At 21.7% G+C, this 26,444-nt stretch overlaps 8 protein-coding genes across 8 annotated transcripts; 2 read left to right on the top strand and 6 right to left on the bottom strand.

Moving 5' to 3' along the window:
* Positions 1-709: 709 nt before the first annotated feature.
* PVVCY_0801900 (conserved Plasmodium protein, unknown function) lies at positions 710-2,212 on the bottom strand (the record flags this gene model as incomplete). The annotated part of the gene is made up of 1 exon (XM_008626991.1): positions 710-2,212. One exon carries the CDS (start codon positions 2,210-2,212, stop codon positions 710-712), a length of 1,503 nt encoding a protein of 500 aa, XP_008625213.1.
* A 1,404-nt stretch (positions 2,213-3,616) lies between these two features.
* PVVCY_0801890 (conserved Plasmodium protein, unknown function) lies at positions 3,617-7,045 on the bottom strand (the record flags this gene model as incomplete). The annotated part of the gene is made up of 1 exon (XM_008626990.2): positions 3,617-7,045. One exon carries the CDS (start codon positions 7,043-7,045, stop codon positions 3,617-3,619), a length of 3,429 nt encoding a protein of 1,142 aa, XP_008625212.2.
* Positions 7,046-7,738: 693 nt separating this feature from the next.
* On the bottom strand, positions 7,739-8,797 carry PVVCY_0801880 (ADP-ribosylation factor, putative; the record flags this gene model as incomplete). The annotated part of the gene is made up of 5 exons (XM_008626989.2): positions 7,739-7,850; positions 8,004-8,151; positions 8,248-8,323; positions 8,440-8,516; positions 8,626-8,797. 5 exons carry the CDS (start codon positions 8,795-8,797, stop codon positions 7,739-7,741), a joined length of 585 nt encoding a protein of 194 aa, XP_008625211.2.
* Positions 8,798-10,177: 1,380 nt separating this feature from the next.
* On the bottom strand, positions 10,178-14,575 carry PVVCY_0801870 (conserved Plasmodium protein, unknown function; the record flags this gene model as incomplete). The annotated part of the gene is made up of 1 exon (XM_008626988.1): positions 10,178-14,575. One exon carries the CDS (start codon positions 14,573-14,575, stop codon positions 10,178-10,180), a length of 4,398 nt encoding a protein of 1,465 aa, XP_008625210.1.
* Positions 14,576-15,443: 868 nt separating this feature from the next.
* Positions 15,444-16,371, bottom strand: PVVCY_0801860 (conserved Plasmodium protein, unknown function; the record flags this gene model as incomplete). The annotated part of the gene is made up of 4 exons (XM_008626987.2): positions 15,444-15,500; positions 15,654-15,727; positions 15,846-15,956; positions 16,053-16,371. 4 exons carry the CDS (start codon positions 16,369-16,371, stop codon positions 15,444-15,446), a joined length of 561 nt encoding a protein of 186 aa, XP_008625209.2.
* Positions 16,372-17,249: 878 nt separating this feature from the next.
* Positions 17,250-20,075, top strand: PVVCY_0801850 (CS domain protein, putative; the record flags this gene model as incomplete). Its single annotated transcript, XM_008626986.1, has 1 exon — positions 17,250-20,075. The coding sequence occupies one exon, from the start codon at positions 17,250-17,252 to the stop codon at positions 20,073-20,075; it is 2,826 nt and encodes a 941-aa protein (XP_008625208.1).
* A 603-nt stretch (positions 20,076-20,678) lies between these two features.
* PVVCY_0801840 (chaperone protein, putative) lies at positions 20,679-22,343 on the top strand (the record flags this gene model as incomplete). Its single annotated transcript, XM_008626985.2, has 9 exons — positions 20,679-20,787; positions 20,915-21,030; positions 21,145-21,209; positions 21,343-21,439; positions 21,601-21,708; positions 21,798-21,851; positions 21,958-22,007; positions 22,111-22,171; positions 22,266-22,343. 9 exons carry the CDS (start codon positions 20,679-20,681, stop codon positions 22,341-22,343), a joined length of 738 nt encoding a protein of 245 aa, XP_008625207.2.
* A 463-nt stretch (positions 22,344-22,806) lies between these two features.
* PVVCY_0801830 (long chain fatty acid elongation enzyme, putative) lies at positions 22,807-24,492 on the bottom strand (the record flags this gene model as incomplete). The annotated part of the gene is made up of 1 exon (XM_008626984.2): positions 22,807-24,492. One exon carries the CDS (start codon positions 24,490-24,492, stop codon positions 22,807-22,809), a length of 1,686 nt encoding a protein of 561 aa, XP_008625206.2.
* Between the last annotated feature and the right edge of the window lie 1,952 nt (positions 24,493-26,444).

The raw sequence follows: 26,444 nt of genomic DNA, 5'->3' as shown, positions 1-26,444 counted from the left end.
TTTTTATTTTGTCACCATTTTTCGATTCATATTCATTCCATATAATTAGAAAAAAACACTTTTTAACTATGAATTAAAAATTGATAATAAACAATTTGATGAAAAAGGTTATAGCATAATATATATGGTGACAACCCATCAATTTCCAAACATTTTTTAATTTTAAAGGATAAAGTTGGGGGTCGATGCATAGTGGACAAACAGGGCTGCCACACACTATTCCCATTTTGTAATCGCTGACAAAAGTGCTAATTAATTTAGTACGAAAAAAATTTCAACGTGCATATATTTAGTCTAACCTACTAAACATGTTTAGCCTTTAATTTTCAATTTTTTTTTTTTCAATTTTTTTTTTCAATTTTTTTTTCAATTTTGTTTACTAGTTTGACAACGAAAGCAGGTGCATACCCTCGGTCTATAGATATAGGCATATATGCATAAATTATTTAAAAAAAAAATAAAACACAATAATGATCAGTAAAATTCATGTTTTGGGTTCTACAACCTTAGTAAGAAATTATGTTCGGAGACAATCCGATTTTATGAAATATTTAAAAAAAGAAAATATAAAATGTAAGAATAAAATAAAAAAAAAAAGATCTAAATAAATGAACGACAATAACAAATATAAAAATAAAGTAGCATTAAAATGAGTGTATGGTTTTATCCTCATTTTGTTTATATAAATTGATGGTGGCCTACTTTAAAATCAATGATTAAGACTTATCATGTTATCTACCCATATTTTAACATAGCTAAAAAGGTTTTGGAAATATTTTTCATCATATTTATAATACAAAGAGTTGGAAGGAAAAAAAATTAAAGATTCATTTTCGGAAGATGGGTTTTCAAAAGGTTGGTCAAAGTTTTTCATAACATTTGTATCAATATGATCATACATTAAATTTATATTTTTTTTATTTATAAATATAATTTTTTTAAGGGTGTGATTATCTATAAACATATTAAATAAAGACCAAACTTTTTTAAAAAATGTCGGAATATTAATAATGTATATTCTGTATAATATATCAGTATAAAATTCGTTGAAAATATTTATTATTTTTTTAATACAATCTATGCTTATCATATTATTTAATTCAAATTTAAGACAATCAACTACAATTACAAGTTGTAAAGTAGATTCATCAAATTCGTTTTTATCATTATTCAACACATCTTTACTATTAGTCTTGTCCATTTTATAATATTTTTTATAATCCATACTATTCATGCACATATCTACATGATAGACTAGTAACAAAAATAATTCATCCTCCTTCATATTTAATTTTTCTTGTATTTTTATATATAACATTGGTCTTGATTTTTTATCAAATCCACATCTGAAAATATTTGTTTTTAATAATATATCTTTAATATTTACGGGATTAATAAAAACACTATCACTATAATTATTGGTAGACATTACATTATTTGGATTTCTATCAATCTCTCTTGACATTTTACTAAGTTTTTTTTTACTAGCTGTTGAAAATTTTGCTCCCTTACGTATATTATTATTATTAAAATTTGTGATTGTTAATTGTCTCCATAAAATAAATTTTACCAACTTATTTAATGTTTTCATTAAATTATAATTATATGTATTTAAAAATCGTAAAATAGTTATATCATTTAAAAAATATAAATCAATATAAAAAATATTCATTTTATCTTTTTCATCATTCTGTTCTGAATTTGAAAAAAAGTTGCCTAACCAATTTACACTACTTTTTATATCATTATAAGTATCTTCAATCTTGTTACTAAATACGGTACTAAATTCATTGTTTAATAGATCATATGTTTTTTTATTTTCATTATTTATATTTTCATTTTTTTCTTTTATTTGGTTAGCATCCCCTGGATGTGTAACTCCTCTAAGTTTGTTACAATAATTTTTATAAGCTATACTAAATAATTCTTTTTTTATTTTTATAAATATATCAGCTTCATTATGTTTATTATTTAATAATATATTATGATATTTTACATTTTTTTGATTTATAAATTCAATTCTACCGAGATTAATTTGAAATAAATCTTCTCGTTGTACTATATCAGCACCAACATATTTATATTTGTCTGTATCCTTTATACAACTAATATCATAATCTAAAAATTTATCCAAGTTCTCTTCATTTTGTGCTTTCTTAAAATGATCTTCATTCACAATTTCTATGGATGCAAAACTTTCATTGTCACTCATTTTGTTAAGGAGTAAACAAAAAATATAAAAAAAAAAATAAAAATCGTTAGCCAAAAAATAGCATAACTTTATAAAAAAATGTTTTTTTTTTTTTTTTCACATATGACAAGCAAATATAATGTACTTATATCTACCTTACAGATGTACATAAAGTAGAAAATTATGTAAGTCATGCATAAAGCTGAAAACTATTGTAAGCCATGCATAAAGCTGAAAACTATTGTGTGTTATGCATAAAGTAGAAAACTATTGTAAGTCATGCATAATGCTTTTTCCGCTCCTTTCCCTTGTTGGGCTTACTTTTGTAAAACGGTCAATATCCAATAAAATTACCCCCTTTTCCTATTTGCTAATTTTATTTTCACTTTTTTAATTTATATTTTACTTGAAAATTTTATTCATATTCATTTTATAAACATTCAAAGAAAATTATAAACATAATATTTTATTTTTCTAACATAAATATGGGCAATAAAAATGTAAGTTATATAATTATAAATAAATAAGCCTGAACTTTTTCAGATAGTGTGTCCCCTCCCCTTTTGTACAATAAATCATAAAAAAATATAAAACATATAAAATAAAAATAATTAACAATAAATTTGAAATAAATAATTAGAACAAGTTGAAAATATAAGGACTGTAATGTATATATAATTATATATGTTATATATATATATGACATGCATGTATTTATTACATAATTTTTTTTAATAAACGTCATGAAAAACAAAAATTAAAATAATTTTACATAACCCTTTATACTATATTTATATACATACACATTTTCAAAGGTGAAGGAATATAATTATTTTTTTTTATTTAAACTTTTTAAACTTTTTAAAATTTATATGCCAAAATAAATAAGTAAATAAATATCGATAAGCATTATGCAAAATTATAAAAAAAAATTATATAAGCATTATCAGTGTACATATAAACAAAATTTGCCATTTTAGCAAAAAGGGGGAAAACCTTATATTGTAGATTGGGAAATGCCTTTTCCCATTTTTACACTATTTTTAAAGATAACATAAAAATAGTGCAAGACTATGAAAAAAACATTTGCCAATCTACAATATAAAACTGTAAAATAATGAATGCTTGTACACACATTAAGATCGAATTTGCTTAGTACTGCTTAAGCTTATGATATAATTGTAAAAATAATTCAGGTCCCTCTTTTTATAGTTGGGCACAACCACCATCCTTTATCTCATAACTTTGAAAAAAAGATGAGTTACATACGTCACAAGGGACAGACAAAAAAACAATTCAATAAGTAATAGTCAATGAATAGCATAAATATGCATAAAGCAACGAATACTAAATATAATGAAAACAAAAAAAAAAAAAAAAAAAAAAGACAATATTTATAGAAAATATATAATATGTAAAAAATTTTTATGGATCAAGGTAAAAATTCTTTCGTAGAAATTTCCAAATATTAATGTCATTTATTTCTGAGTAGTTTGAAATAAATTGTTTATATAGACTTCCATTTGTTATGCCGGAATTATCATTATGATATTCTTGTATATATAATATATTTTTAACAATCTTAATATACCTTTTCATGCTTATAGAATTATATAATTTTTTTTTTATGAGAATATGCAAATAGGATATATACTCATTTATTTGTTTTCCAAATATATAATTAGTGTGATAATAATTTTTATTTTTATTCATATTTTCAAAAAATATTTCTGAATTCCATAATATAAAATCAACAATAGAGAGATTAAAATCTGTTTGACTTTCTTTATAATGTAATAAAAAATATTTTATAAAAATTCGTATATCCCTAAAATTGTAAACATAATTATTTATGCTTTTGTAAATCTCATCTAAATGGTTGCAACCGTTTGTGTTGCTATTGGTTACTTGGCTTTGTGCCATTTCTTGAGCCTCTTTATGATTATTTTCAATTTTTTTATAAATAGAGTAAAAGAAAAAATTAACAAAGGATATAAAATCTGGGTTTTTTTGATCTGTTATTAAGTTTAATGCATTTAAAATATATGTATGTGGATGTGTGTTTATATTTTGTATATCTAAATTAAAAATATGCTGAATTATTTCTTTCATTCTATCTGTCAATAATTTAACGACATCATAATTTTCTGATTTTAAATTTGTTAATTTTGATATATTTATAAAAAAAAATATATCATATATATTCTCAAGATTTAATGAATTGATAAAATGGTTTAGTAGAAAAAAAAACTTTTTCCATATATCAATTATATTTATATTAAAAAAGGAAATATATTTTAAAGACTTAATAATAATATATATATCTTCATACATATAATAAGAATATTGATCTATGAAAGAAAATATATTTGTCTCTGTCATATCATATATAATATCTAAAACAATTCGAATCACATCTGGATTTTTATAAAATAATAAACTTAATATATACATATTATATATAAACCTTAACAAATTGATATTTTGAAAGGGAACAAACATATGAATGTCATGAGTAAAATCATAAACAAATTGAGAATCTTCAAAATGGTTCTTATACATTATATACATATTTTTAAAATTTTTTATTTCTTTTCTTTTTTTAATTAATTCTGGATAAGAAACTACATTAACTTGGTTAGTATCATTTTTATTTCTACATAGTGTATACTTCTTATTCACATAAATATGTCTATGATAATTTTTAAGAACTTTTAATTTTTTGTAATTATAAATTATGTAAGACAATATTTGATTAATCTGAGAATCCTTTAATGCACTTTTTCTATGCAATATTTCTTGTTTACACCGAAGACCAAAATGATTTCCAAACTTATTAAATAAATGAAAATTAAAATATATATTTAATATATCATTTAAATGAAAAATCTGAAAATTATTTATAAATACGTTTACTAAATCTGTTATTAGTTTATCCTTGCTATTGCTATTACTATAAAATTTTGAACTTATTATATAATGTAAAAATTGGGATAAAAAATGTAAATTTTTTTTTTTCTCATTTAAATGTTCATATTTTAAATAAGATAAATAATTGTCTTTATTTTTTTTCTGATCTTTTGTTTTTGCATTATAAAATAATATATCACACTCTTCTTTTTGATCTATAATATTTTTATCAGTTAACACGTTATCTTTTATATTCTTTATGTCCTCTTCAAACATCGAATATAATAAACCCATTCCACTATTGTCTACATATTTATATTTCAACAATATAGGAACTAGCAATTTAAAATAAGAAAAGCGTATCAACTTTTGATGACTCTTATTTGATTTCGAATTTTCTCTACCAACAGAAATTGAAGTAGAATGTTTTTTTATTCTTTCAAAAAAGTTTCTTAAAATTGTCAAATTTATTTTCCTATGTACTTCACTATCATAATATGTATACTCATTTAAGTAGGCTAATAAAGATATCATTGATTCAAGACTAAATAATTGTAACGATTTTGAAAGTATTATGAATAACACGTTATATATATTTAAATTTATATAAAACAATTTTAAACGGTTCATATATTTTATTAGCATTATTATATTTACATCATTCAATATTAGTGTTTTTTTTTCAAGCTTTATACAATCATTATTGTTAATAATATATAAATAATATTTTAATAATTCTTCAAATCCATCAGTAATATATTTTAATCTTTTATCATATAAATATTCGTTCATATTTACATTTTTATGTCTATACATATATATAAATATGTACATAATATTAATTATATTTAATCGTTTTTCTTTTGAAAATATGTCTAAAATTTCATTCACATTTTTACTAGTTTTTATTTTTTCATTTATTTTTTTTATTTCATCATCTACACTAAACATGCTCACAAATTTTTTACACACGATTTTATTTATAACATCTTTATCTTCATAATTTTGTATTCGGTTACTAATGTATTGTCTAGCCTCTTCTTCGTCTTTGTCCTTTTTATTTTGATATGTATCTTCATTCTCTTCTTTAACATAACTTTGTTCTATTTGTTTTACTGAAGCTTGTATATACTCATCCCTTTCAAAATGAAAATCACTTTTTATCTTCCTCAAAAAATTAATGCTTTCTAAATCGTCTACTAAATATTTCTCCTTTACATTTTCATCTTCTTTTTCATCAGTCAATTGATCATCTTGATTTAAGTCTTCTCTTCCAAAATATTTATCTCTCTTTCCTTTATAAAAAGGAATGTCCGAATCATTTTGATGGTTGTTCAATATGTCATTCATAATATTAACATTGAGTGTGTCAATTAGTTTATTTTTATCATCTTTTAATGAAAATTTATCTTTATATTGAATTCTTTCTTGTAGAAATTTTGTATTTTTAAAAATACGGTCATAGTCATAACTATAAGGTAATGTATTATTTGTTGTTTCTTTATTATCACTTGAATTTAGTTGTTCTTGTAATCTTTCCCTTTCAATTTCTTCTTTACTTTTTTTTTTAACAAGATTTGATAAACTTCTTGGATCATTTTCATAATTACAAAAATTAATGTTAAGTAAATCTTGTTCATAAGCTAGATCGATTTTGTCTTCATTATCTTTTTCTTCTTTTTCAACCTGTTCTTCATCATATTCACATTCATTAAAAATTTTATCTAATTTTTTAAAATATTCATCATAATTTTCCTTTTCACTTTTCTTTCGTCCATAACATATGTTTACTATTTTAGATCGTGGTTTAACATTATTTTTCACTAATAATACATTTATGTAATTATAAAACTCTCTTTTATTTAATTTAATACAACAAACATATAGCCACAAAAAAGGGAAAATGCAAAGTACCAATTTAACACATTTTATTTCCTTTTTCATTTCCAATTATTATTTTTATATATTTATCCCTTTACATATGCATTATTAGGTACGTATATATACATACATATGTATGATTATGCTTGGATGTTTTAACCCCAAGCCTAAACATTCCTTTCCATGTTATACTATTTTATCAACATATTTACTTAAATATAAATAAAACAATATATTTTCCCTTTCTTATATTTCTATTCATATTTTATTTTTTAATCATACACTTTTTTGCCTGCATTGCAATAATTTTTTTTTTTTTTTTTTTTTTTTTTTTTTGGCTAGCTAATATTTTATTTTACTAACATGACCTGATCGTACTTATCATTTTTATATTTCAAAAAAAATACACCTTATAAATAAAAAATAGTAATATTCCACAATTTGATATTTATCACGATAAGAAGTCTATTATTATTTCTATTCCTACAAAATTATTATTCATGTGTTTTACTAAATTTCATTAAAAGTGTAGCACACATATTTGTTGAGTTCATAAGCGCCTTCATATATTATTATCATTAGTTAATTTTTTTTTAACACAATGTTTAATATTAAAAAGGTAAAACAAATAGTAGCATTAATTATATAACAACTTTGCCAAGTGAAATATTTTTTTAAAATGAAAGTATTATATAATGGGATTGTTCCATTATAAAAAGTATTAATAAACCAAATAAATAAAAAAAAATATCTTCATTATTTTACAAAACATGTATTTCTTTTCCTTTTAATCATAAGTTGGTTAAAAAGCCAATTCATACTGGACTCAATTTCATATCCTGTTTTTGATGAGCAAGCAACTAAATGACTAACGAAAAAAATTGTATATATATTTAAATAAATGTGTATATATATATTACATAAATTGTGTATTACGCAATATTTGCAACACAAAAAATATACACAGCATTTATTCTATATATCATCATTATATATGTCATTATTTTTAGTTAAATAATACCAATTCCTATCGACAATATGATCTAATTTTAATTCATCCCTGACATGTTCAAGCAACATACATTGTTTTTTGTCTTGCTTACTGGCAACGATTAAGAAATGCTCTACATTGTTATAGTCTTGTAGTGCTTTAAAAAATTTTTTCTTTGCTGTAACAAATAATACCAAAAGATTATTTCATATGAGACAAATTTAATTTACAATTTTATTTAGTTGGGTGTGTATTATTTTTATTTTTTCTTCACCAATCTTTAATCTTCCATGATCTGACAAATCGACAAAATAAATCAAAGCGTCTATATCTAGCCTATTAATGGATTCCTGTAAAATGCATAATAAAATGATAATATGATAAAAATTATAAAAAATAAATCATAGTTGTGTGTGCAAACGAATGGAGAACATATAAAATTGTTATTCTTTTTTTAAAAATTTACATTATCTTCTATTGCATGCCTCGAGTCCCATATAATAACTGTAAATTCTTCAAAGTCTATTTTTTCAACAGATAGGCCTATTAAAATAAAAATGAAAAATATAGTGTATTTATTTATACATTTTACTTATTTAGAATAGGGCAGATATTAAAAAATATAAGTATGCTTAAGATAAAATAAACGAACCTTCTGTTGGTTTTACTTTCAAAAATTTATTGTGTAATAAATGTTTTACAAATGTTGTTTTTCCGCTTTGTGCTGGCCCACATACTCTTATTTGAAAAATAATTTTTTTTTTAAAATATTTATTACAGCAATCTCGAGCAAAGTCCACTATTATATTCCCCATGTGACACATTTGTGTGCGAATATATATAGGTGGCAAAATTGCTTATTTTTTGCTCTCTTTGTTTATATTTTTCTTTTACAATTTATTTTTTTAAATTATATCTATTTATTATATACATATAGAGTATGCACTAAGTTGTTGTATATATAGACTAAAATTGTTGCATTATAAGCATGCAATACTAATAACAATAGCAATTGGAAAACCTAGATTTTTCACAAGTTTAGTCAATTAATATGACAAATTTATGCTATACAAAAAAATAAATACACATGTTATTATGCGAATAAAATTGTCTTAATTTAAGAAGCTATAACCTTACATATTATTATGTTTGGCCTTTAAACTGTCTATAAAATAATTTTATATATTTTATGTGCTATATACAATGAATAAAATCATAGTTTTATTTTTTATTTTTATATATTTTTAATTCATAAAGGTGTGCCTAAAATAAGCCAATGAAATATACTTTTTTTTTTAAGACAAAAATGTTTATAAGGGTATAAATATCACATTGTAAATATTAAATAATACGTTCTATATAGTATAAATATGTATAGACTTAAATCCACGTGTGCATAATATACAAAGGTGCACAGATATTTGTTTGTTTATCTGTTTACTTGGAAATTTGTTCGATTATTTCGAGGAAAAATAGGTAATTTAAATAAAAAAAAAGTTTGTATTTTTCAAAGCTTTTACAGTAATAAAAAAGAAAGAATAAGAATACAAAAAAAACTTATATGTTATAAGGAAAAAATATTAATATTACACACATATACATTATAAACATGCATGCACGCAAATGTTCATTTTCAGTGGTATATAACAATTGTAAAAGTTGAAAGCTATTCAAATGGTACATTTTTAAAAATAAAAAAACAAATTGTAATAAATGAATAGAAATAATTACATAGCTTGGTTATTTAAAAGTAACATACATTTTTTTTTATAGATTAGCTAACATGTTCATATTTTTTTATAGACTTAGCTGACATGTTCATATTTTTTTATAGATTTAGCTGACATGTTCATATTTTTTTTGTAGATTTAGCTAATATGTACATATTTTTTTATGAAATATATTAGTGAATATTACATATCTATGTGGGTATTAATTATTAAACCTAGGTGAAAAATAAGATGATAATAAAAAAAGCACATATACCATATGTTTAGTGAATGCAGGATTGTATTAATATATATAGGCTTTGTACATGTTTGGGTTGTCTCTAATTTTTATTTTGCTCGATTTTGATCCTTCGTTTGGTTGTACCATAGCAATATACTGGCAAAGAATATTATATTCAAAATTTTCGTGGGTTGTAGAAAAATAAATCAACCTGAAACATATTACACACCTGTGTGTATCTCCAAATAATTTTCTTAAAGTTTCATGTTTGGCAAAAGAAAGTTAACTAAATTAGAAAGATCGCTTTCACAAAAATTATATTTTTTGAAATTTGTTTGAAAAAATTTTGAAATTGTATTTTTCAAATGGTCTTTTGATATATCCAAAAATAACTTAGACTGAAAAAAAGAATTTAAAAATTGTTGTCGTTCCATATTCACTAAATTTATATTTTCATTAAAATAATTCTCTTTAACAATAGTTAGATCATTTATTTTTTTATTCTCAAAAAAAAATGAATTAAATATTGAAAAAATTAAATTTTTAAAAAAACTTGAATGGTTGTCATCTTTCTTCAAATCATTATATATTTGATTATAAAAATCAGAAAATTCTGGTTCATCTGTTAAAGTAATAACATTATTTTTAATTAAAAATATAATAGAGAAAATAAAAATATGAGGATATTGTTTAAAAAAAATAATATACACTTTATAAAGGCTTGATAATATTTTTAAATTATTATTTATGTCATTATTTTGTGAAAGACAATTCAATTCATTAGACTGTATTGGTATATCATTACCTTGATTATCTATATCTGTTTCTTTAAGTATTTTTTTTAAATACATTAAAATTATAAATGATTCGTTTAATATTTTTACATAAATATAATTATTACATAATGTATATAAATATTTATCACTAAAAAATTGTTCATAAAAATCAATGATAACTCTTTTTTGTATAGAGAATATGTGATTTTTTAAAATATAAAATAATGAATAAGATATCAAAGAAGAAATTAATATTGGGAAATATATTTTGGGCTTATTATTATAGTATAAATTTGTATCACCTGCTTCGTTACTATTTCCATAGTCTGAATTGTGAGATTCCCGTATTTTTATTATTTTTTTAAAAATTTTTTCATATTTATATATTTCATACCTTTTTGCAAGCAATGAAAACTCGTTATTTAAATAAATAAAAAAATTAAACATATTTAAAATGTCTTTCTTTAATTGTAAATCATTTAAAATGTCAAGAAATTCTTCAGGAAAAATATTAATTATATCAAGGTATATAAAAATAGAAATTATTTTGTTTTCATCATGTTCAATATCATTTGTTTTATTATTACATAAGTTGTCGTCATCTTTGATCTTCATTTCATTTTCCATTTTAGTAACAGTTCTACTATATGAATTTAAATACTTTAGTAATATATTCAAGGTATATTGTAAATTAATGTGAAGTTTACTATAAAAAATTTTCATAACAATTTCTACAAGTTCCTCTGAATTGATATTTCTCAATACACATTGTAAAAAAAATAAATAATTTTTTCCATTTTCATTTAAAACAATTTGATTTTTTAAAAATAAATATAAAAAATATTGTTTACTACTAGGCTTAGGTACATTTTCAAATGTGTCCACACTATTTATATCCATATTTTTTTTGTCTAAATTTTTGTCTAAATTTTTGTCTAAAATTAAATGAAAAAAAATATTTGATAGGGATAGTAAAGATATTTGATCTATATTTAAATTTATATAACTTCCTAATATTTTCCATACACATTTTGATATGCTAAAAAAATAAGAGTTTGGTGTAGAACTAATATAAAAAATAAATTCAACAACAATAGTACATATTTTATAATTATTTAATATATTGTTCATAAAAAATTTTAATTGAAAATTTATTAATAGTGCTAATAATTCATATGGAAAACAAAAATAATAATTACAATCTTTTTTTTCTTCTATTTCATTTTTATTTTCAATTTCGCTACCCCCATTCATATCCTTACCAAACCCTTCTATCATAGCCATTTTTAATTTTTTTAAAAATTCAATATGTATTACACTATTTTTAAAATAAATATATTTATATTTATTTTCATATATTTCTTCTAATATATTTGCGTAAATTATTCCAAAAATATTTAAAAGAATAATTTCATATAAAACATTATTATTTATTTGTTCATATTTTTTTATGCCATTTTTTGTACACCACATTGAAGTTTTATGGTCTGATAATCCAAAGTTTTGTGAATCATTTCCTTGACTATTACTATCTGCATCAATCTCATGTTTGTAGTTATCATTCTTTTTATAACTATTGAAATCTTTTTCTTGTCTATGTAAAATGTTGTCATTTTTTGTCTGATTAAGGTTGTATAGCTTCTCATTAAACTTGATAAAGTTGTGTATTTTCCCTAGCATTTTTTTTTGACATATTTTATGTGTATGTTTAGTATACTTTTCTAATTTATTTATAATTTTATTAGGGCAATTTGGAAAAATAAAAAATATTAATTTCTCTACAGATTTTATATATAGCATAAACTCATCGAAAAAAATAGCTACTTCACCATTTGTATTATTAATATAAGGAATAAAATAATGCTTATATATTATTAATAATTTTGTGTATTTTACAAATATATCTAATATAATATATTTTATTTTTTTTAAAATCATTTGGAAATTTGTTCTAATTTTAAATTGTTTTTTTTCGTCGTCTTTTGATTGGTCTCCTTCAATTTTCTCGAATTCCGTTGTAGAATATTTTTCCCATACATAACAAAATATGAATTTAAAATAGGAAAGAAAATTAATAATTTTTTTTTCTAAAAATAAAAAAATAGTTATCATTCGATTTATATTTTTTTCTTTTACTTTTTCTTTACAACTATTTACAAAATCTGTGTTTAAATATATTTGTTTTAAATCAAAAAATGGTATATCCTCTTTTTTTTTCAAATTATTTATATCATGTCTATTCTCTTCTTTTTCACATTTATAATTAATTAGACAAATAAAAAATAAAAATATATTATTATTTATTTCATTTGCTAATTCTATAATAATATAAAATAAATAAAATAACATATAGTATGTCTCATCAAAATGGTATAAATATTTTTCAACATTTTTATAGTTTACATTTAAATCGCGATCACCATAATATATTTTTTTAAAGCATATTTTATTGTGTAAAAATATGGATACTTGATCTATTATTTTATTAAAACATTTATAAAATAACATAGTTTGTTTAGGAGAGTGCTCAATCTGTTCATTATAATATTGAACTAATTCACCATTTGTTTTTAATATATTTGTAAAAAAACTATCTAAAAATAATATTTTTTCATTTTTTTTATAAAAATTTGCTATTATATCTGTTATTACACTACTAAAAATGTATAGTATTTTTTTACATATTTCTTCATTTAAATATTGAGATATTTTTAACCCTTTCAATAATATGCACATTATTTTATTTAGCATTCCTAAATTTATATATTCTAATTTTATTTCATGACAAAATTTATGCTTTATATCGAGACTGTTTCCCTCTACATTATCGTCATCACAATTTCTCATTAACAAAATATAATCATCATATTCGCAAATAAAAAAACAATTATTTATTTTGTCTTCTTCAACTTTTGTCATATCAACTTTCCCCTTACTATAAGTTTCTTTTTCTACACTAAAACAGTTCTCAAAAAATTCATTGTATACTTTGCTCTTCTCATTTTCAGTGTAATAAATATTATTTATAAGTACGCCATTCCTTTCTACAAATTCATTTTCTTTCGTGTGACAGTATATGTTGCTGTTATTGTCTTGTGTAATATTGTTATACCCATATTTTATTTTGCACGTATTGTTGTATGTTTCCTTTTTTACAACGACAAGTTGCTCGATAAGATTACTACATTTAACCCTCTCATTACAAAAGAAATTATTAATCTCATCTATTAAATTTAGACAATAATTAAGTAAAGAAAGTAAAATTATTATATAATTTTCATTATTTTTTTTAAAAAACTCATATATATCATGTATTTGTACATTAGAAATATATTTTAATTCATAATTTAAAATTAATTTATCAAATAACTCAGGATTGTTTAAATTATCTTTATATATATCATATCTATCTATTAAAAAGTTTGCTAATTCAAATAGCACATTGTATATATTTTTTATTTCAATTAAATTAAGCTCATCATAAACTAATAATAATGTATTGTATAAATAGGTGTGGTCTGAAGGGAAAGACAATAATATATGGATTATGTCTATCGAATTTATTTTATCTATTACATTGGCATACTCATTTGTTGTATCATATTTTGGATATAAATTATTATTTGAAAAAAGGAAGTTATAATATTGGTTTTCCCTTTTTAAATTATTTAAATACAAACTTACATTTTTAATTATTTCTGTAAATGCTGCTTTATCTTTATATATTTTTCCAAATAAATCATATATGTTATCAATCAATATTTTATTATCTTCATTTTCTCTTTTATATAAAACACAAATTTTATTTTTATCATTAGAAGATTCAAAACCCTTGCTCGAAAGGCCTTCATTAATATCATCCCTATCTCCAAGCATTGTTATTCTATATATCGTACATTGTTTTTATAATTTCAATTAAAAAATTGATAAACCAGTTAGCATTCCGGTTTTAATACTTTCACTTAAACGTTTTCAAAATTAATAACACACAACATGGCTATAAATATATATGATATTTTTTTAATGTAAGGATATTTCGCTAGCTACATGCTGGTAGTGAAAAATATTCCAAAATCATAATAAAAATTAAAATTAAAATGAAAAGTAATCAAAATACAAAATAATAAACATGCATAAAATGCTTTTTCTATACAATGTTCTTTAGTTTGTTCGAGAGTGTAGAAATAAGCACACACAAAATTTTCTCATTACTAAATCTTATTAATTTTAATTTTTATATAAAATACATAATATGACAAAAAAAAAAAATTTTAATTTATTTTATTTCATATACAGAAATATAACATGTTTTTTTCTGAACATTCAGAATTTTTTTAAAAAAAATTTATATATTTTTCATATGTAGCTAAAATTTTGATAACATTTTTTATAAAAAAAAAATATTTTATGACCTAAAAATAAACATTATAAGTATTAAGAATTCTATACACAATGAAAGGGAAATAAGAATAAACTATATTTTTCGTATATTCATAAAAAATAGAAAGTTATTTTTATATATTAATTGTTGGATTATTATTACAGTTTTCATGCTTGTTTTATTTTTTGAAAAAATTGTTCTTATTTTATTAAAAATCTTAGCCAAGGTAAATACAAAAACAGGAACAAATGAAAAAGGTTAGTGAGCAAATTCCACAAACTTATTATTTTTCTTTTTAATTATTTATTTAAAATAAAAAAATGGCAGACAAAAAAAGGAAACACAAAACAATTTTATCAAGTATTAATAGAATAACTCTTCATTATCTAAATCTATTAATTTTCCTATTTCATGATCCATCTATAGAAATTAGCCCGTGTAAAAAATATACATATATGTGTGTAAAATAAAAACGGATTAACAATGTGTACAAACAAATAAATAATAAAATATAGTATGGTTTAAAATAACTTAGACAAAATAAATAAAATGTATTCCAAAATATTTACTAACTTCAATTTGATCATATAGATTTATCCATGGTACTTTAATAACAACTATTGGCTCGCTCAGTGTATTAGGTGATACTATATAAAATGTGAAAAATTATGATATTATAAAATATTCATACATATATATATTAAACCGATCAATAAATGAACGAGCATAGAGCATGAAATATATTTGTGTTTGTAAATTAGTAACCATCGATTTTGGTATCGACATCAAATACATTTTCTTCCTTTTCCATATTTTTCTCTGTATCCGAATTTATTTTTTTGGCATCATGGTTATATTTTATAGACATCTTTTCACCTATCAAAAAAAATGGAATATTATAAGTATTACCATTATATTTATACTATTTTCTGATTTTTTTCATTTTCTTTCCGTTGTTATTAAAAAAGTTACTTCTTTTATTATATCCCTTTAACTCCTTTCTTATTTTATTTGATAGCTCTTCCTGCTTTTTCAATAGCATATCTAGTCCCTTTCCATTTTCCTCAATTTTTTTTACATCGATAGAATTGAACATATCAAAATTTGTGTCATTCTCTGGACTGTGTAAAAGTATATCCATTAGTTTATCTCTTTGATCATTTGGTAAATGCTCAGAATAATTTTTATAGTATACATTAATAGGGCTGTGTGTTATTTTCCCTTTATTAAAAAAGTACTCATTAAATGAAATTAAAAGAAAAAACAAATACAAAATGCAATAGCTAGCCATATTGATGGTTTATATATTTTTAATTTTTAGTATATCATTAATAATGAATATAAATTCAAATTTGAATACTTCCCAAAGAACAAATAAAAACAATAGTGAGAAAAAATAAGAGGAATACCAGTATGTATGTATATATGCTTGAAGAAATTCCTTTTTATAGACGTCTATTTAGAGAGTTATTTGTATATAAGCACAAAATTTGTAATACTATATAATATTTCATAATATATACACATTTTATATACTATATATGATTTGAAGAAACACTAACCATATTATTATAATATTGTTTCCTATACCCTTATAATTTGTGTATGTACAAAAGAACGATCGTTATGGAGGAAAAGTTGTTTTAATGACTCCTATGAGACAGTTAAAAAATATTATTTTTTAATTTTTAATGTTTTTGGAAAATATAAAAAATCGTCGATTGTAGCCCCTTTTTCTGCTACTCTCATGTTTACCCTTCCCATACATACATTTTGTTTAATTTATGATCGGGAAATAAAATATTGTGCATTGGAAAAAAATTAAGCGTAAAAATAATATAATATACTAATCATATTCACCGAATTTTTATTCGGGCCAAACTTACACTTTTAAAGGATACCATAAAAAAAATAAAAAAATGAAAAATAAATTATTTAAAATTAAATATAATAATAAAAAATATATAAATCAAACATATACATATATGATATAGGAAGAAGAGAATCATGATTTAGTAAATAATGAACAAAGAGAGAGGACTACAATGTATGCATATATACATTCTGTATGAATAAACTTCAATAAATGAAGATCATACACACGAAAAGAAGTTAAAGGAAAGAAAAAAAAAAAAACGAAACCAGCTAGCTAAAAGTACAAAAATTAAAATGAGAAAATGGCTATCTATAATAATATTAATTGTGATACAAACTTGTACTAAGTATATAAAAACGATTAGAATTAGAAGAAATAATATAATATCAATTAATCAAAGAGATGGAAATATAGTAGAAAAACGATATTATCCAAAATATTTTATAAATAATCCTTTAGGAATAAAAAACAAAAGAAAAAAAAAATTACATGATTTTAAATTATATAGAGGTTGTGGAACGACATGCTCATATGAATGGGTAGAAAATGATGACAACATTGAAATAAAAATTCGACTATCTCCAAATGTATGTTCTAGTGATATACAATATAGATTAACAGATGATTATATTAATGCAAAAATAAAAGATAAACCCAAAAGCTTAATAGAAGGTAAACTGAAGGGTTGTGTTGATGTAAATTATTCTACTTGGTTTTTAGAGAAATATCAAGATTATAGTATACTAAATATATTTTTAAAAAAAAAATATAAAGGTATTAACGAATGGGTAGGAGTAGTAGAAAAGGAAAACATACTACACATATCCTATGACAACTTATCATCTAAACAAAATAATTTAGATTCAAACAATTATACAAGTACAGAACCAAATGAATTATTATATAGTCAGAAATTTGAAGGGGCACAAATTGATGATATATATAGTTTTTTAATTAATTGGGTAAATAAAAAATCCAACAATCAAAATGAATTTGGTATACCTGTACTGAAATTAAAAACTACTGTTAATACTAATGATTATGACATAGAAATATTAATTTCAGGGTATGATATAAAATGGCTAGCTCAAGATAGCTTAGTATTAAAATTATGTTCAGGTAAAAATGGAACCGAATTATTTATACATAGGGGTAAAATAGCTACAGGTATAAGTGGACAATTTGGAAATATGATAAGTCATCTTATTAAAGATTGTGAAGAAAAAATTATAAAAAAATTACAACATGATATAAAAGGTGTATTTTATCTAAATCCAACTTCTAAAAAAATTAATCAATTAATGCATGAACATTCTCCTCAAAAAAGTTATGACTATGTGATAGGAGATACAGGAGAAAAAAAACATATATCCACAGGTGAAGAAAGTTCAACCAAAAAATGTGATGACCATGATCATAATAATATGAACAAGCTAGAAAAAAATGACAATTACGATTACACAGACAATAAAGAAATAAGAAAAGATAGTCCAGAGGAAGAACTTATAGTAAAAGAATTGAATTTGAATTCAAAAGTAAAACTTAGTTGTGATGATAAATCAAAAGAACCTGAATTTATGAAAGATTGGCCTGAAGAAAAAAAAATTGAATTTAGACGGAACTCAATTTTAGAATTAAAAAAAAATTTAGAGATATCACAAGAAAATAAATTAACATTAAAATTAGAAGATTATATTAATTATATGAAAACATCTTTTGATTTAACAGAAGATGAATCAAAATTAATTTGGAAAAAAGGAAGTCGTAAATCGGATGAGCAAAAAAATCGAGAAAAATATTATAGATTTATTGAGATTGAAAATTTAACAGATAAAATTAGTATGTATAACAATGAAAATATTGATTCATTTTCAAATTCTTATATGCCAGTAGATGGAGAAAAAGATGTACACACATTTGATGATTCCACATTTGCAAATAATAGTAGTGAAAACAATGATAAAGAAAAAGAGGTTCGAGAAAATTATATGGACTTGACACCCAGTATGGAAAGAAATGAAATTGATAGTGACGATAAAATAAAAGAAAATGAAAACAAAACTGATGAAAATATTAATAAACAATTTTATACTTGTTTGGAGGAAGAATTACTTGATTCTGGGGACAAATCAAAAGTAACAATATATGATATGTATATAAATAGTGATGATAAAGGGAAAAAAGAAATGAGAGAAAAATGGAAAAAAAATGAATTACGATTAAATACATTAATAAATGAACTAAGACATGCAGATGAAGAAATGGTTAGTGTTATTTGCAACAATTATAGAGATGTTTTACTTAGTGATGAATATGCATGCTTAATGAAAATACGATTAGAAGAAAATCCACCTCAAGATTTAGAAGATAAAAGAATTTTACAAATTATTAATAGTTTTGTTATGAGTTTATATGATGATATTAAAATAGTTATGGAACATGAAGAAAAAGAACATTTAAAAAAAATTCATCTTATTTGTGAAAAAGCTATACATGATGAAAAAGGGTTAAATGATTTTATTGAATCAATGAAACCCTTATTAGATTATTCTTTTCTTGGTTATATTAAACATGCTATACAAATGGAAAAAAAAAATATAAAAGCACAAAATTTAGATTTTAGAGAACATCCTTCTGACTGGTTAATAATTTTAATGATTATACAAAAAGGTATATATTCAATTTTAGAAAAGGATATATGGCAAGATGTTATAAATATTAGTGCAATAATTGGTCATGAACAACCAAGTGTAAGAAAAACTATTTTGACAACTATGGTAGCTTCTATGCCCAAAGCAGATTGGATATTTTTTAAAGATATTATTAAAACTTTATTTAAAAGTGTTCAGGAAAAAAAATTAACAGCTAACCATTTTCCAAATTTCCCACATATTATTGAAGCTATTTTTCAATTAAATTATGACATTGAACAAATTTTACCTGACTGGTTCATAAAAGAAATGCTTGATGAATATGACAAATCAGTTGTAGAACTTATGATATCAAAAAAACCTCTTTTCTGGAAAATGAAGGAAACTAAATGGGATAAAAATTTTGTCCAGAATTTTAAAAAAATGCAAATACAAAAATATAAAGAATATGAAAGTCATCGAATTTAGAGCAATATTTTTATAAATACATACAACGGTTTCATTACCAATCAAATTTTTTAACAAAATTTTAAGTATTAAAAAAATAATAATCGAATTTCCTATTCACTGCTTCATCCTGTTGAAATCTACAAACATATGCATATGTTTATATGCTTATTTATTTTTCATTTTAGAGTAAATGTGTGTTTATTTAAAAAAAAATGTACATATATATATGATATATGTAAAATAACACTAAGGGTATAGTAAACAGTCTCTATAATGCATACTATTTACTACATATGTAATTGCCCATTTTTTGTAACAAAATTGGGATATATATAGCTTAAAAATTTGTTTATAAAATTGTGAAAAATATTACTGTATTATTTTTTTTCCATTTTAATGTTATTTAAATTTTAATTATTTTTTTATGTTTTAATTTTTTTTAACTTTATATGAACAGTACATGCTGTTAACATAATATTTTAAATCACTTTTTTTTCCATTTTTTTTTAAATAAAATTAAAACAATGAATATGATTAGTGAGGAATAAGTATATATTACTTGTGTTAAATTATTTATACATTTTAAAACGTATATAATTAAACCATAGTTCAATATTAGGGATGAACAGAATTAAATATGCATTTCCTTTATTGTGGAAACACAACATAATAGGGAATGCGACCAAACTAACCCCTATGTCTTCCAAAATAATTGATAAGGTTTTCATAAGTAAGAAATGTCATAAAAAAATGAGGCATATATTAATTATTTATAATTTTTCATGCATTTCCCAATCGCATACATTTTTATTTCATATATATATGTATGCATATTTTTTATTTAATCCAATTCATAGGTAGTAATAAATCTGGTGTGCTAAATTTTAGTAACAGGGCAAAAATTAAAAAAGTAAAATGTAACAACTGTAGTTGTGATATAAATATTGAGACTTTAGTTCCCTTATGTTGCCAGGTTTGTTCCCTTTTTTATCAACATGTTCATTTAAATTAAATAAAAAATTGATATACCCTTATAAATATAGAAGACGAAAATGGATATTATTATTTTTTCTTTTCACTTGTTCAGAGTTGTAAAGCATTGATTAGTGTAGAAGTGTTTAAAATTTTTAACTTTTTTGAGCTTTTTGACATGTATAAAAATGCATAAAAAAAATATATGACTAAATAAGATAGCTTTAATATGGACAATAACACAACTATGCATTTACAATAATACATCATATTTATCATTCATTATTTATACATTGTTTTGGTTTACTTTTAGAGAAGCTAGCTACGATATAGACAAAAATGTTTTAAAAAAAAAATTTAATGACATACAAAAAATATACCACCCTGATCAGAATTCTCAAAACCCTGAGGTAGAAAATTATTATTTTATGAACATGTTTTATTATATATAATATCAAAATAGGGTGATCAAAATATGTGGTGCTTACTTATTTAATTTGTATGAATTTTCTGATGCCACTACTAAATAAAATTTATAAATAAAACAATTTTTTTATATTTATCATTTCAGTTGGAAAAAGTAAATGAAGTCTCAAGTTACATAAACCATGCTTATAAAACCCTGTTGAATGACATTGACCGAGCTATATATATTATGGACAAGAAATATGATTACAAGGTATTCTATATATACATACATGCATGCATATGGGTGTAACTACCATCCTTGCACATCTTTGATACATTACATTGTTACTACCTTCTTAGATAAAGGAAGAAGAAAACTTAGAGGACGAAGAGTTTTTATTCGAAATCATTGAGGTATGCTAACCATTTTAATGAGCTACTATATATAAATGTACCAATTTTAATTATATTAATATGGGTTTATATATTTTTTCATTCCTTTTTTCATTCCCTTTTTAAGATTAACGAGCAAATTAATAACCCTGATGCAAACATTGTGGAATTGACAAAGTAGTAGACCTAAAAATTGGATGGCATATTTATTTCCATATATAATATATTTATTTATGCATATCTAATTTTTATAAATATTTCATTTTTAATATAATATTAGGGAATATAAAGATAAGTATCAAGATCATGTGGAAAGAATCAAACTTCATTTCAAAGAAAAAGTAATAATATAAACTGTCTATAATGGCATAAGTAGAAATACTGTTTTTATGTTTTTTGGCCATTTCATATTTTATCAATTTTGTTCTTTTTCAGGATTTTAACAGTGTTATAAATGCTTTAAAAAAATTAAAATTTATAAATAGAATTTTGGATAGGTTACAAAATATATAATGCCATAAAAAATATAATTATATAATGTCATAAAAAATGTAATTATATAATGCCATAAAAAATATAATTATATATTGATATTTATTTCATTAATACCATTTCTTACTTTTTTTCCGCCCACACTTTTTCATTGTTTTTGTATTATTATATGTAATATAAACATTTTTGTAAAAAAAATAAAACTTTTTTATTTCTAAAACAGTTCATATAAATGATCTTGTAAATTTTCAAGATCAATATAAAATATATTTTTAAAAAATTAGTTTAATAAATTATGTAGACATATGAAAAAATGCGGTAATGCTTTAAAATAATAGGGGTTGCAAGTTTTTGCAAAACACGGAGTAAAATTGGGAGAGACTATTTTTCTTTCCCACTATTAAATGTGTTGTAGTATGCAAATCGAGTATGAAATTAACTAGTCCATAAATATAATAATGTGTGTGTAGTTTTGTTATATAATTTAGTAATACTTTCTTTTTTCTGATTTTTTAAATATTTTAGTAAAGTATATTTCAATAACCCATCGAAATGCCCCATGAACACATAAGCCTAATACCGCATCGTTATAAACTTTAAGTCCATAATATATTGGCATAATTAAACAAATAAGATATAATAAATAACATTCTATTATCTTTTTAATTATATAAAACACGTTATAATTTTTATAAATATTGTGTTCTACTGATATTTCATCATTCTTGTGATTTTCTTTTCTTGAAATGGTCTCTATAGGTGGCTTTGATATTATATAGGATATGATAGAAGTATTATATATATATTTTATTAAGTTATAACAATTTTGAAAGTTTAAACAACTTTGAAAGTTTAAAGAGTTTTTATTTTTTCTCTCTATATCCTCTTTACTAATTTTATTAGACTTTTGTATATTGTCTGGAAAAGAATTAGTCTGCTTTCTATTTTTTGTTTTGGCAATATGATCATTTTCTGTCTTAGCAATGTGACAATTTTCTGTCTTAGAAGTGTGACAATTTTCTGCTTCTTGTTTTTCTATGATGTTCCCTTCATTTTGAATTTCTTTAATTTTTTTCGAATAGAAATTTACAAAAATAAAAATATTATCATGTGCATATGTTGCAAATCCATTAAAACATAATAAAAATGTTTTTATCATATTAATAATAATTTTTTTTAATAAAGCCATATTGGAATAATAAATATTTTTATATTTTTTGAACATTTGGATTTGTTCATTAAAATTTGTTTCTGGTATTTTGTTTTTAAAGGAATGATAATATTTTTCATTAAAATAAAATGAAAATTTTAATAAAGATAATGTAAATATACATCCTACTAATACTTCAATAAATAATTTAAAAATGTCTTTACTTTTACACACCATTATAAATCCTATAAATCCTAGTACATGCATACTTATCATGTACGTAGCAACATCTCCCTTTATATTTCTATAATAATTATTAAAATAAAAATTTAAAAATAAAAATGCATATGTTAAATATAAAGTAAAACTTGCAATCGCATTATTTACATAAACATGGTTGTCTACATTTTGGATAGCATAATAGGAAATAAATATTCCTATAAACATTTGAAATATTTGTAAACATGTTATAAGTTTACGGAACCTATATACTATTTTAGGTATAATATATATACAACCAAAATAACAATACATAATACTATGTACTATTAAATTTAAAAATACAAAATAATGTGCATGTGATACTAATTCTTTTTGAGAGTATAAACAATATATTACAACACTTAAATGGTGATAACTATGTAAAAATGTTAATTTCTTTTTTTTTAATATTAAAAATAATGTATCACCATATTCTACTACTTTTGTTAATGTAAATATACATATAACTGCTCTTGTTATAGCACTATATTCTTTTTCTTCTAAAATTAAATATTTTAAAACATTTTTATCATATAATATAATAAATAAAGCTCCTAGAAATGACAAAAACGATAAGCTTATATTCCACAAAATTTTTATATATTTTGCTTCAATTTCTTTTTTATTTTTCATTATTTTTTGAAATATAAATATTAATGGAATATATAAAAAAGATATCCCTAAAATTACTGGCTCATATTTTATCGCTAGTTCTCTTCCCTTTCCTGGGACCCAATACTCTTCATTTATAATTTTCATCTTCTTAATTTTGTAAAAAAAATTCGAAATAATATTTACACTTGTTTATAAATTCCCAGTTGTTTGCTTCTTTAAATTCATGCGTGTGTATTTTGCTTCTTATTATGTTATACTTTTTTTTTCTCCCTTTAGCTGGGTCTTAAAGTATATGCATATGCTTATTTAACTTGTTTATATATACTGAGGTAAACACGAATACTCATATAATTATTATTACAAATATAGAAACAAAATAAACAAACATTATATATATGCTGACCAGTCCATGCATATGAAAAAATACATGGTGTTGTAAACTGTTGCATTTACACAATTGCTTATATTAATTTTTTTAAAAATAAATATACATATGTATATGCACATAAAATGTATTTAATTATTTTGCTGTAATTTTTTCTGTAAATTTTGGTGTAATTTTTGGTACAATTTTCAATTTAAAATTTTTAGTAAATTAAAAAATATCTATATGCACATATACATATACAAATTACTACCCCATTAAATGTTGACCTTTAGTTATCTATAAAAATGGGTAGCAAAAATAAAATTTGCTTTCATTAAAATAAAGGAATAAATAAATATATTTTTATTTTTCTACAAAAAATAATAACTATTTAAATTGTAGTATATATGCATAGAGATAAATGTATAAGAATAAAATGAAGGTATGCTCTCTCCATGTTTTGTTTGTTATATAATATTCTATACGACTGTTTTAATTATTTTTCAACTTTATATTATCAATTAATTTATAATATATAATAATATTATATTTATTTATTTATAAATTTTGGGAAAGGGGAAGGCTTAACAAAGGTTGCATAAAAAAAATATAATCCTACAACTTATCGAAATATTAATACAAATTAATGTCTTTCACCAGTTTTTAAAAAAAAAAAAAAAATTATAAATATTTTATATAAACTTTTATGTGGATTTTTTTGTATATAAGAATTGTTGGATATATAGTTCTTTTTTTTTAAACTCAATTTGTTACTGTCGAATGCAAAAAAAGGTTTTAAACATTTTTTATTACATTTTTTAAAATCGATGAGTTCAAGAGATAATTTTTTTATGTTGAAAGAAATTATAATAAACAATTGTAAGACCCCAAAAATTAATTCACAAACTGCTCAAAAGTATATGACAATAACACACCATATTCCAAACCCCCAAAATAATATAAGACATGTATAACATAAGTAAATGCACACATGTATATCCCATAACTTTGTAAGTATATTACACAATTAAAGAGAGATATACATGCATAATTATTTATATTCTTTGAGAAGTACTGTGTAGGGAATACAACAATTTGATATGCTCGAATTGTTTTAGTGGTTATATACAAAGTTACAAACAAGCAAAAGTATAAAGATATAGGTTTGTTCTTTAGTGACATAATTTATGTACACTTATAAAACTAGATACAAATTAACATGTGTTAGTTTTAATTTTGTACAAATAAAAAAGTAGTGATTTATAAAATGACAAAAAAATATATAATATTATATATGTTGTATATATTATATATATGATTGTACTAAATAAAAAATCTTAAAAATAGAGAGAAAAAATAGAGAGAAAAAACAGAGAGAAAAAATAAAGGAAAAAAACAGAGAGAAAAAACAGAGGAAAAAAACAGAGAGAAAAAATAGAGGAAAAAAATGGTATTTTCAAAATTGGAAATATTATAAATGTCTTTATTTTATTTTTTTTTAAAATCATGTTACAACCTGTTTTTTGTGTGTACAAATATGTTTGTATGCAATACATAATAAAAAATAAAAACAAGTTACCGTTTTATAAAATATTTGTTTTTTTTTATAATTAAAAATAATTTCCTAGTGTGTAACAAAGTTTGCAAAAAATAGGATAACACTATTTGTTCTTCTCCTTACAACTATAAAAATAAAAATATGTAACATAAACATGTTATATTTTTTTTT

This window comes from Plasmodium vinckei, assembly GCF_900681995.1.
Source record: "Plasmodium vinckei vinckei genome assembly, chromosome: PVVCY_08".
Classification (NCBI taxonomy): Eukaryota; Apicomplexa; class Aconoidasida; order Haemosporida; family Plasmodiidae; genus Plasmodium; species Plasmodium vinckei.
The sequence above is the reverse complement of the archived record's forward strand: the minus strand, read 5'-3'. Positions and strand labels throughout refer to the sequence as shown.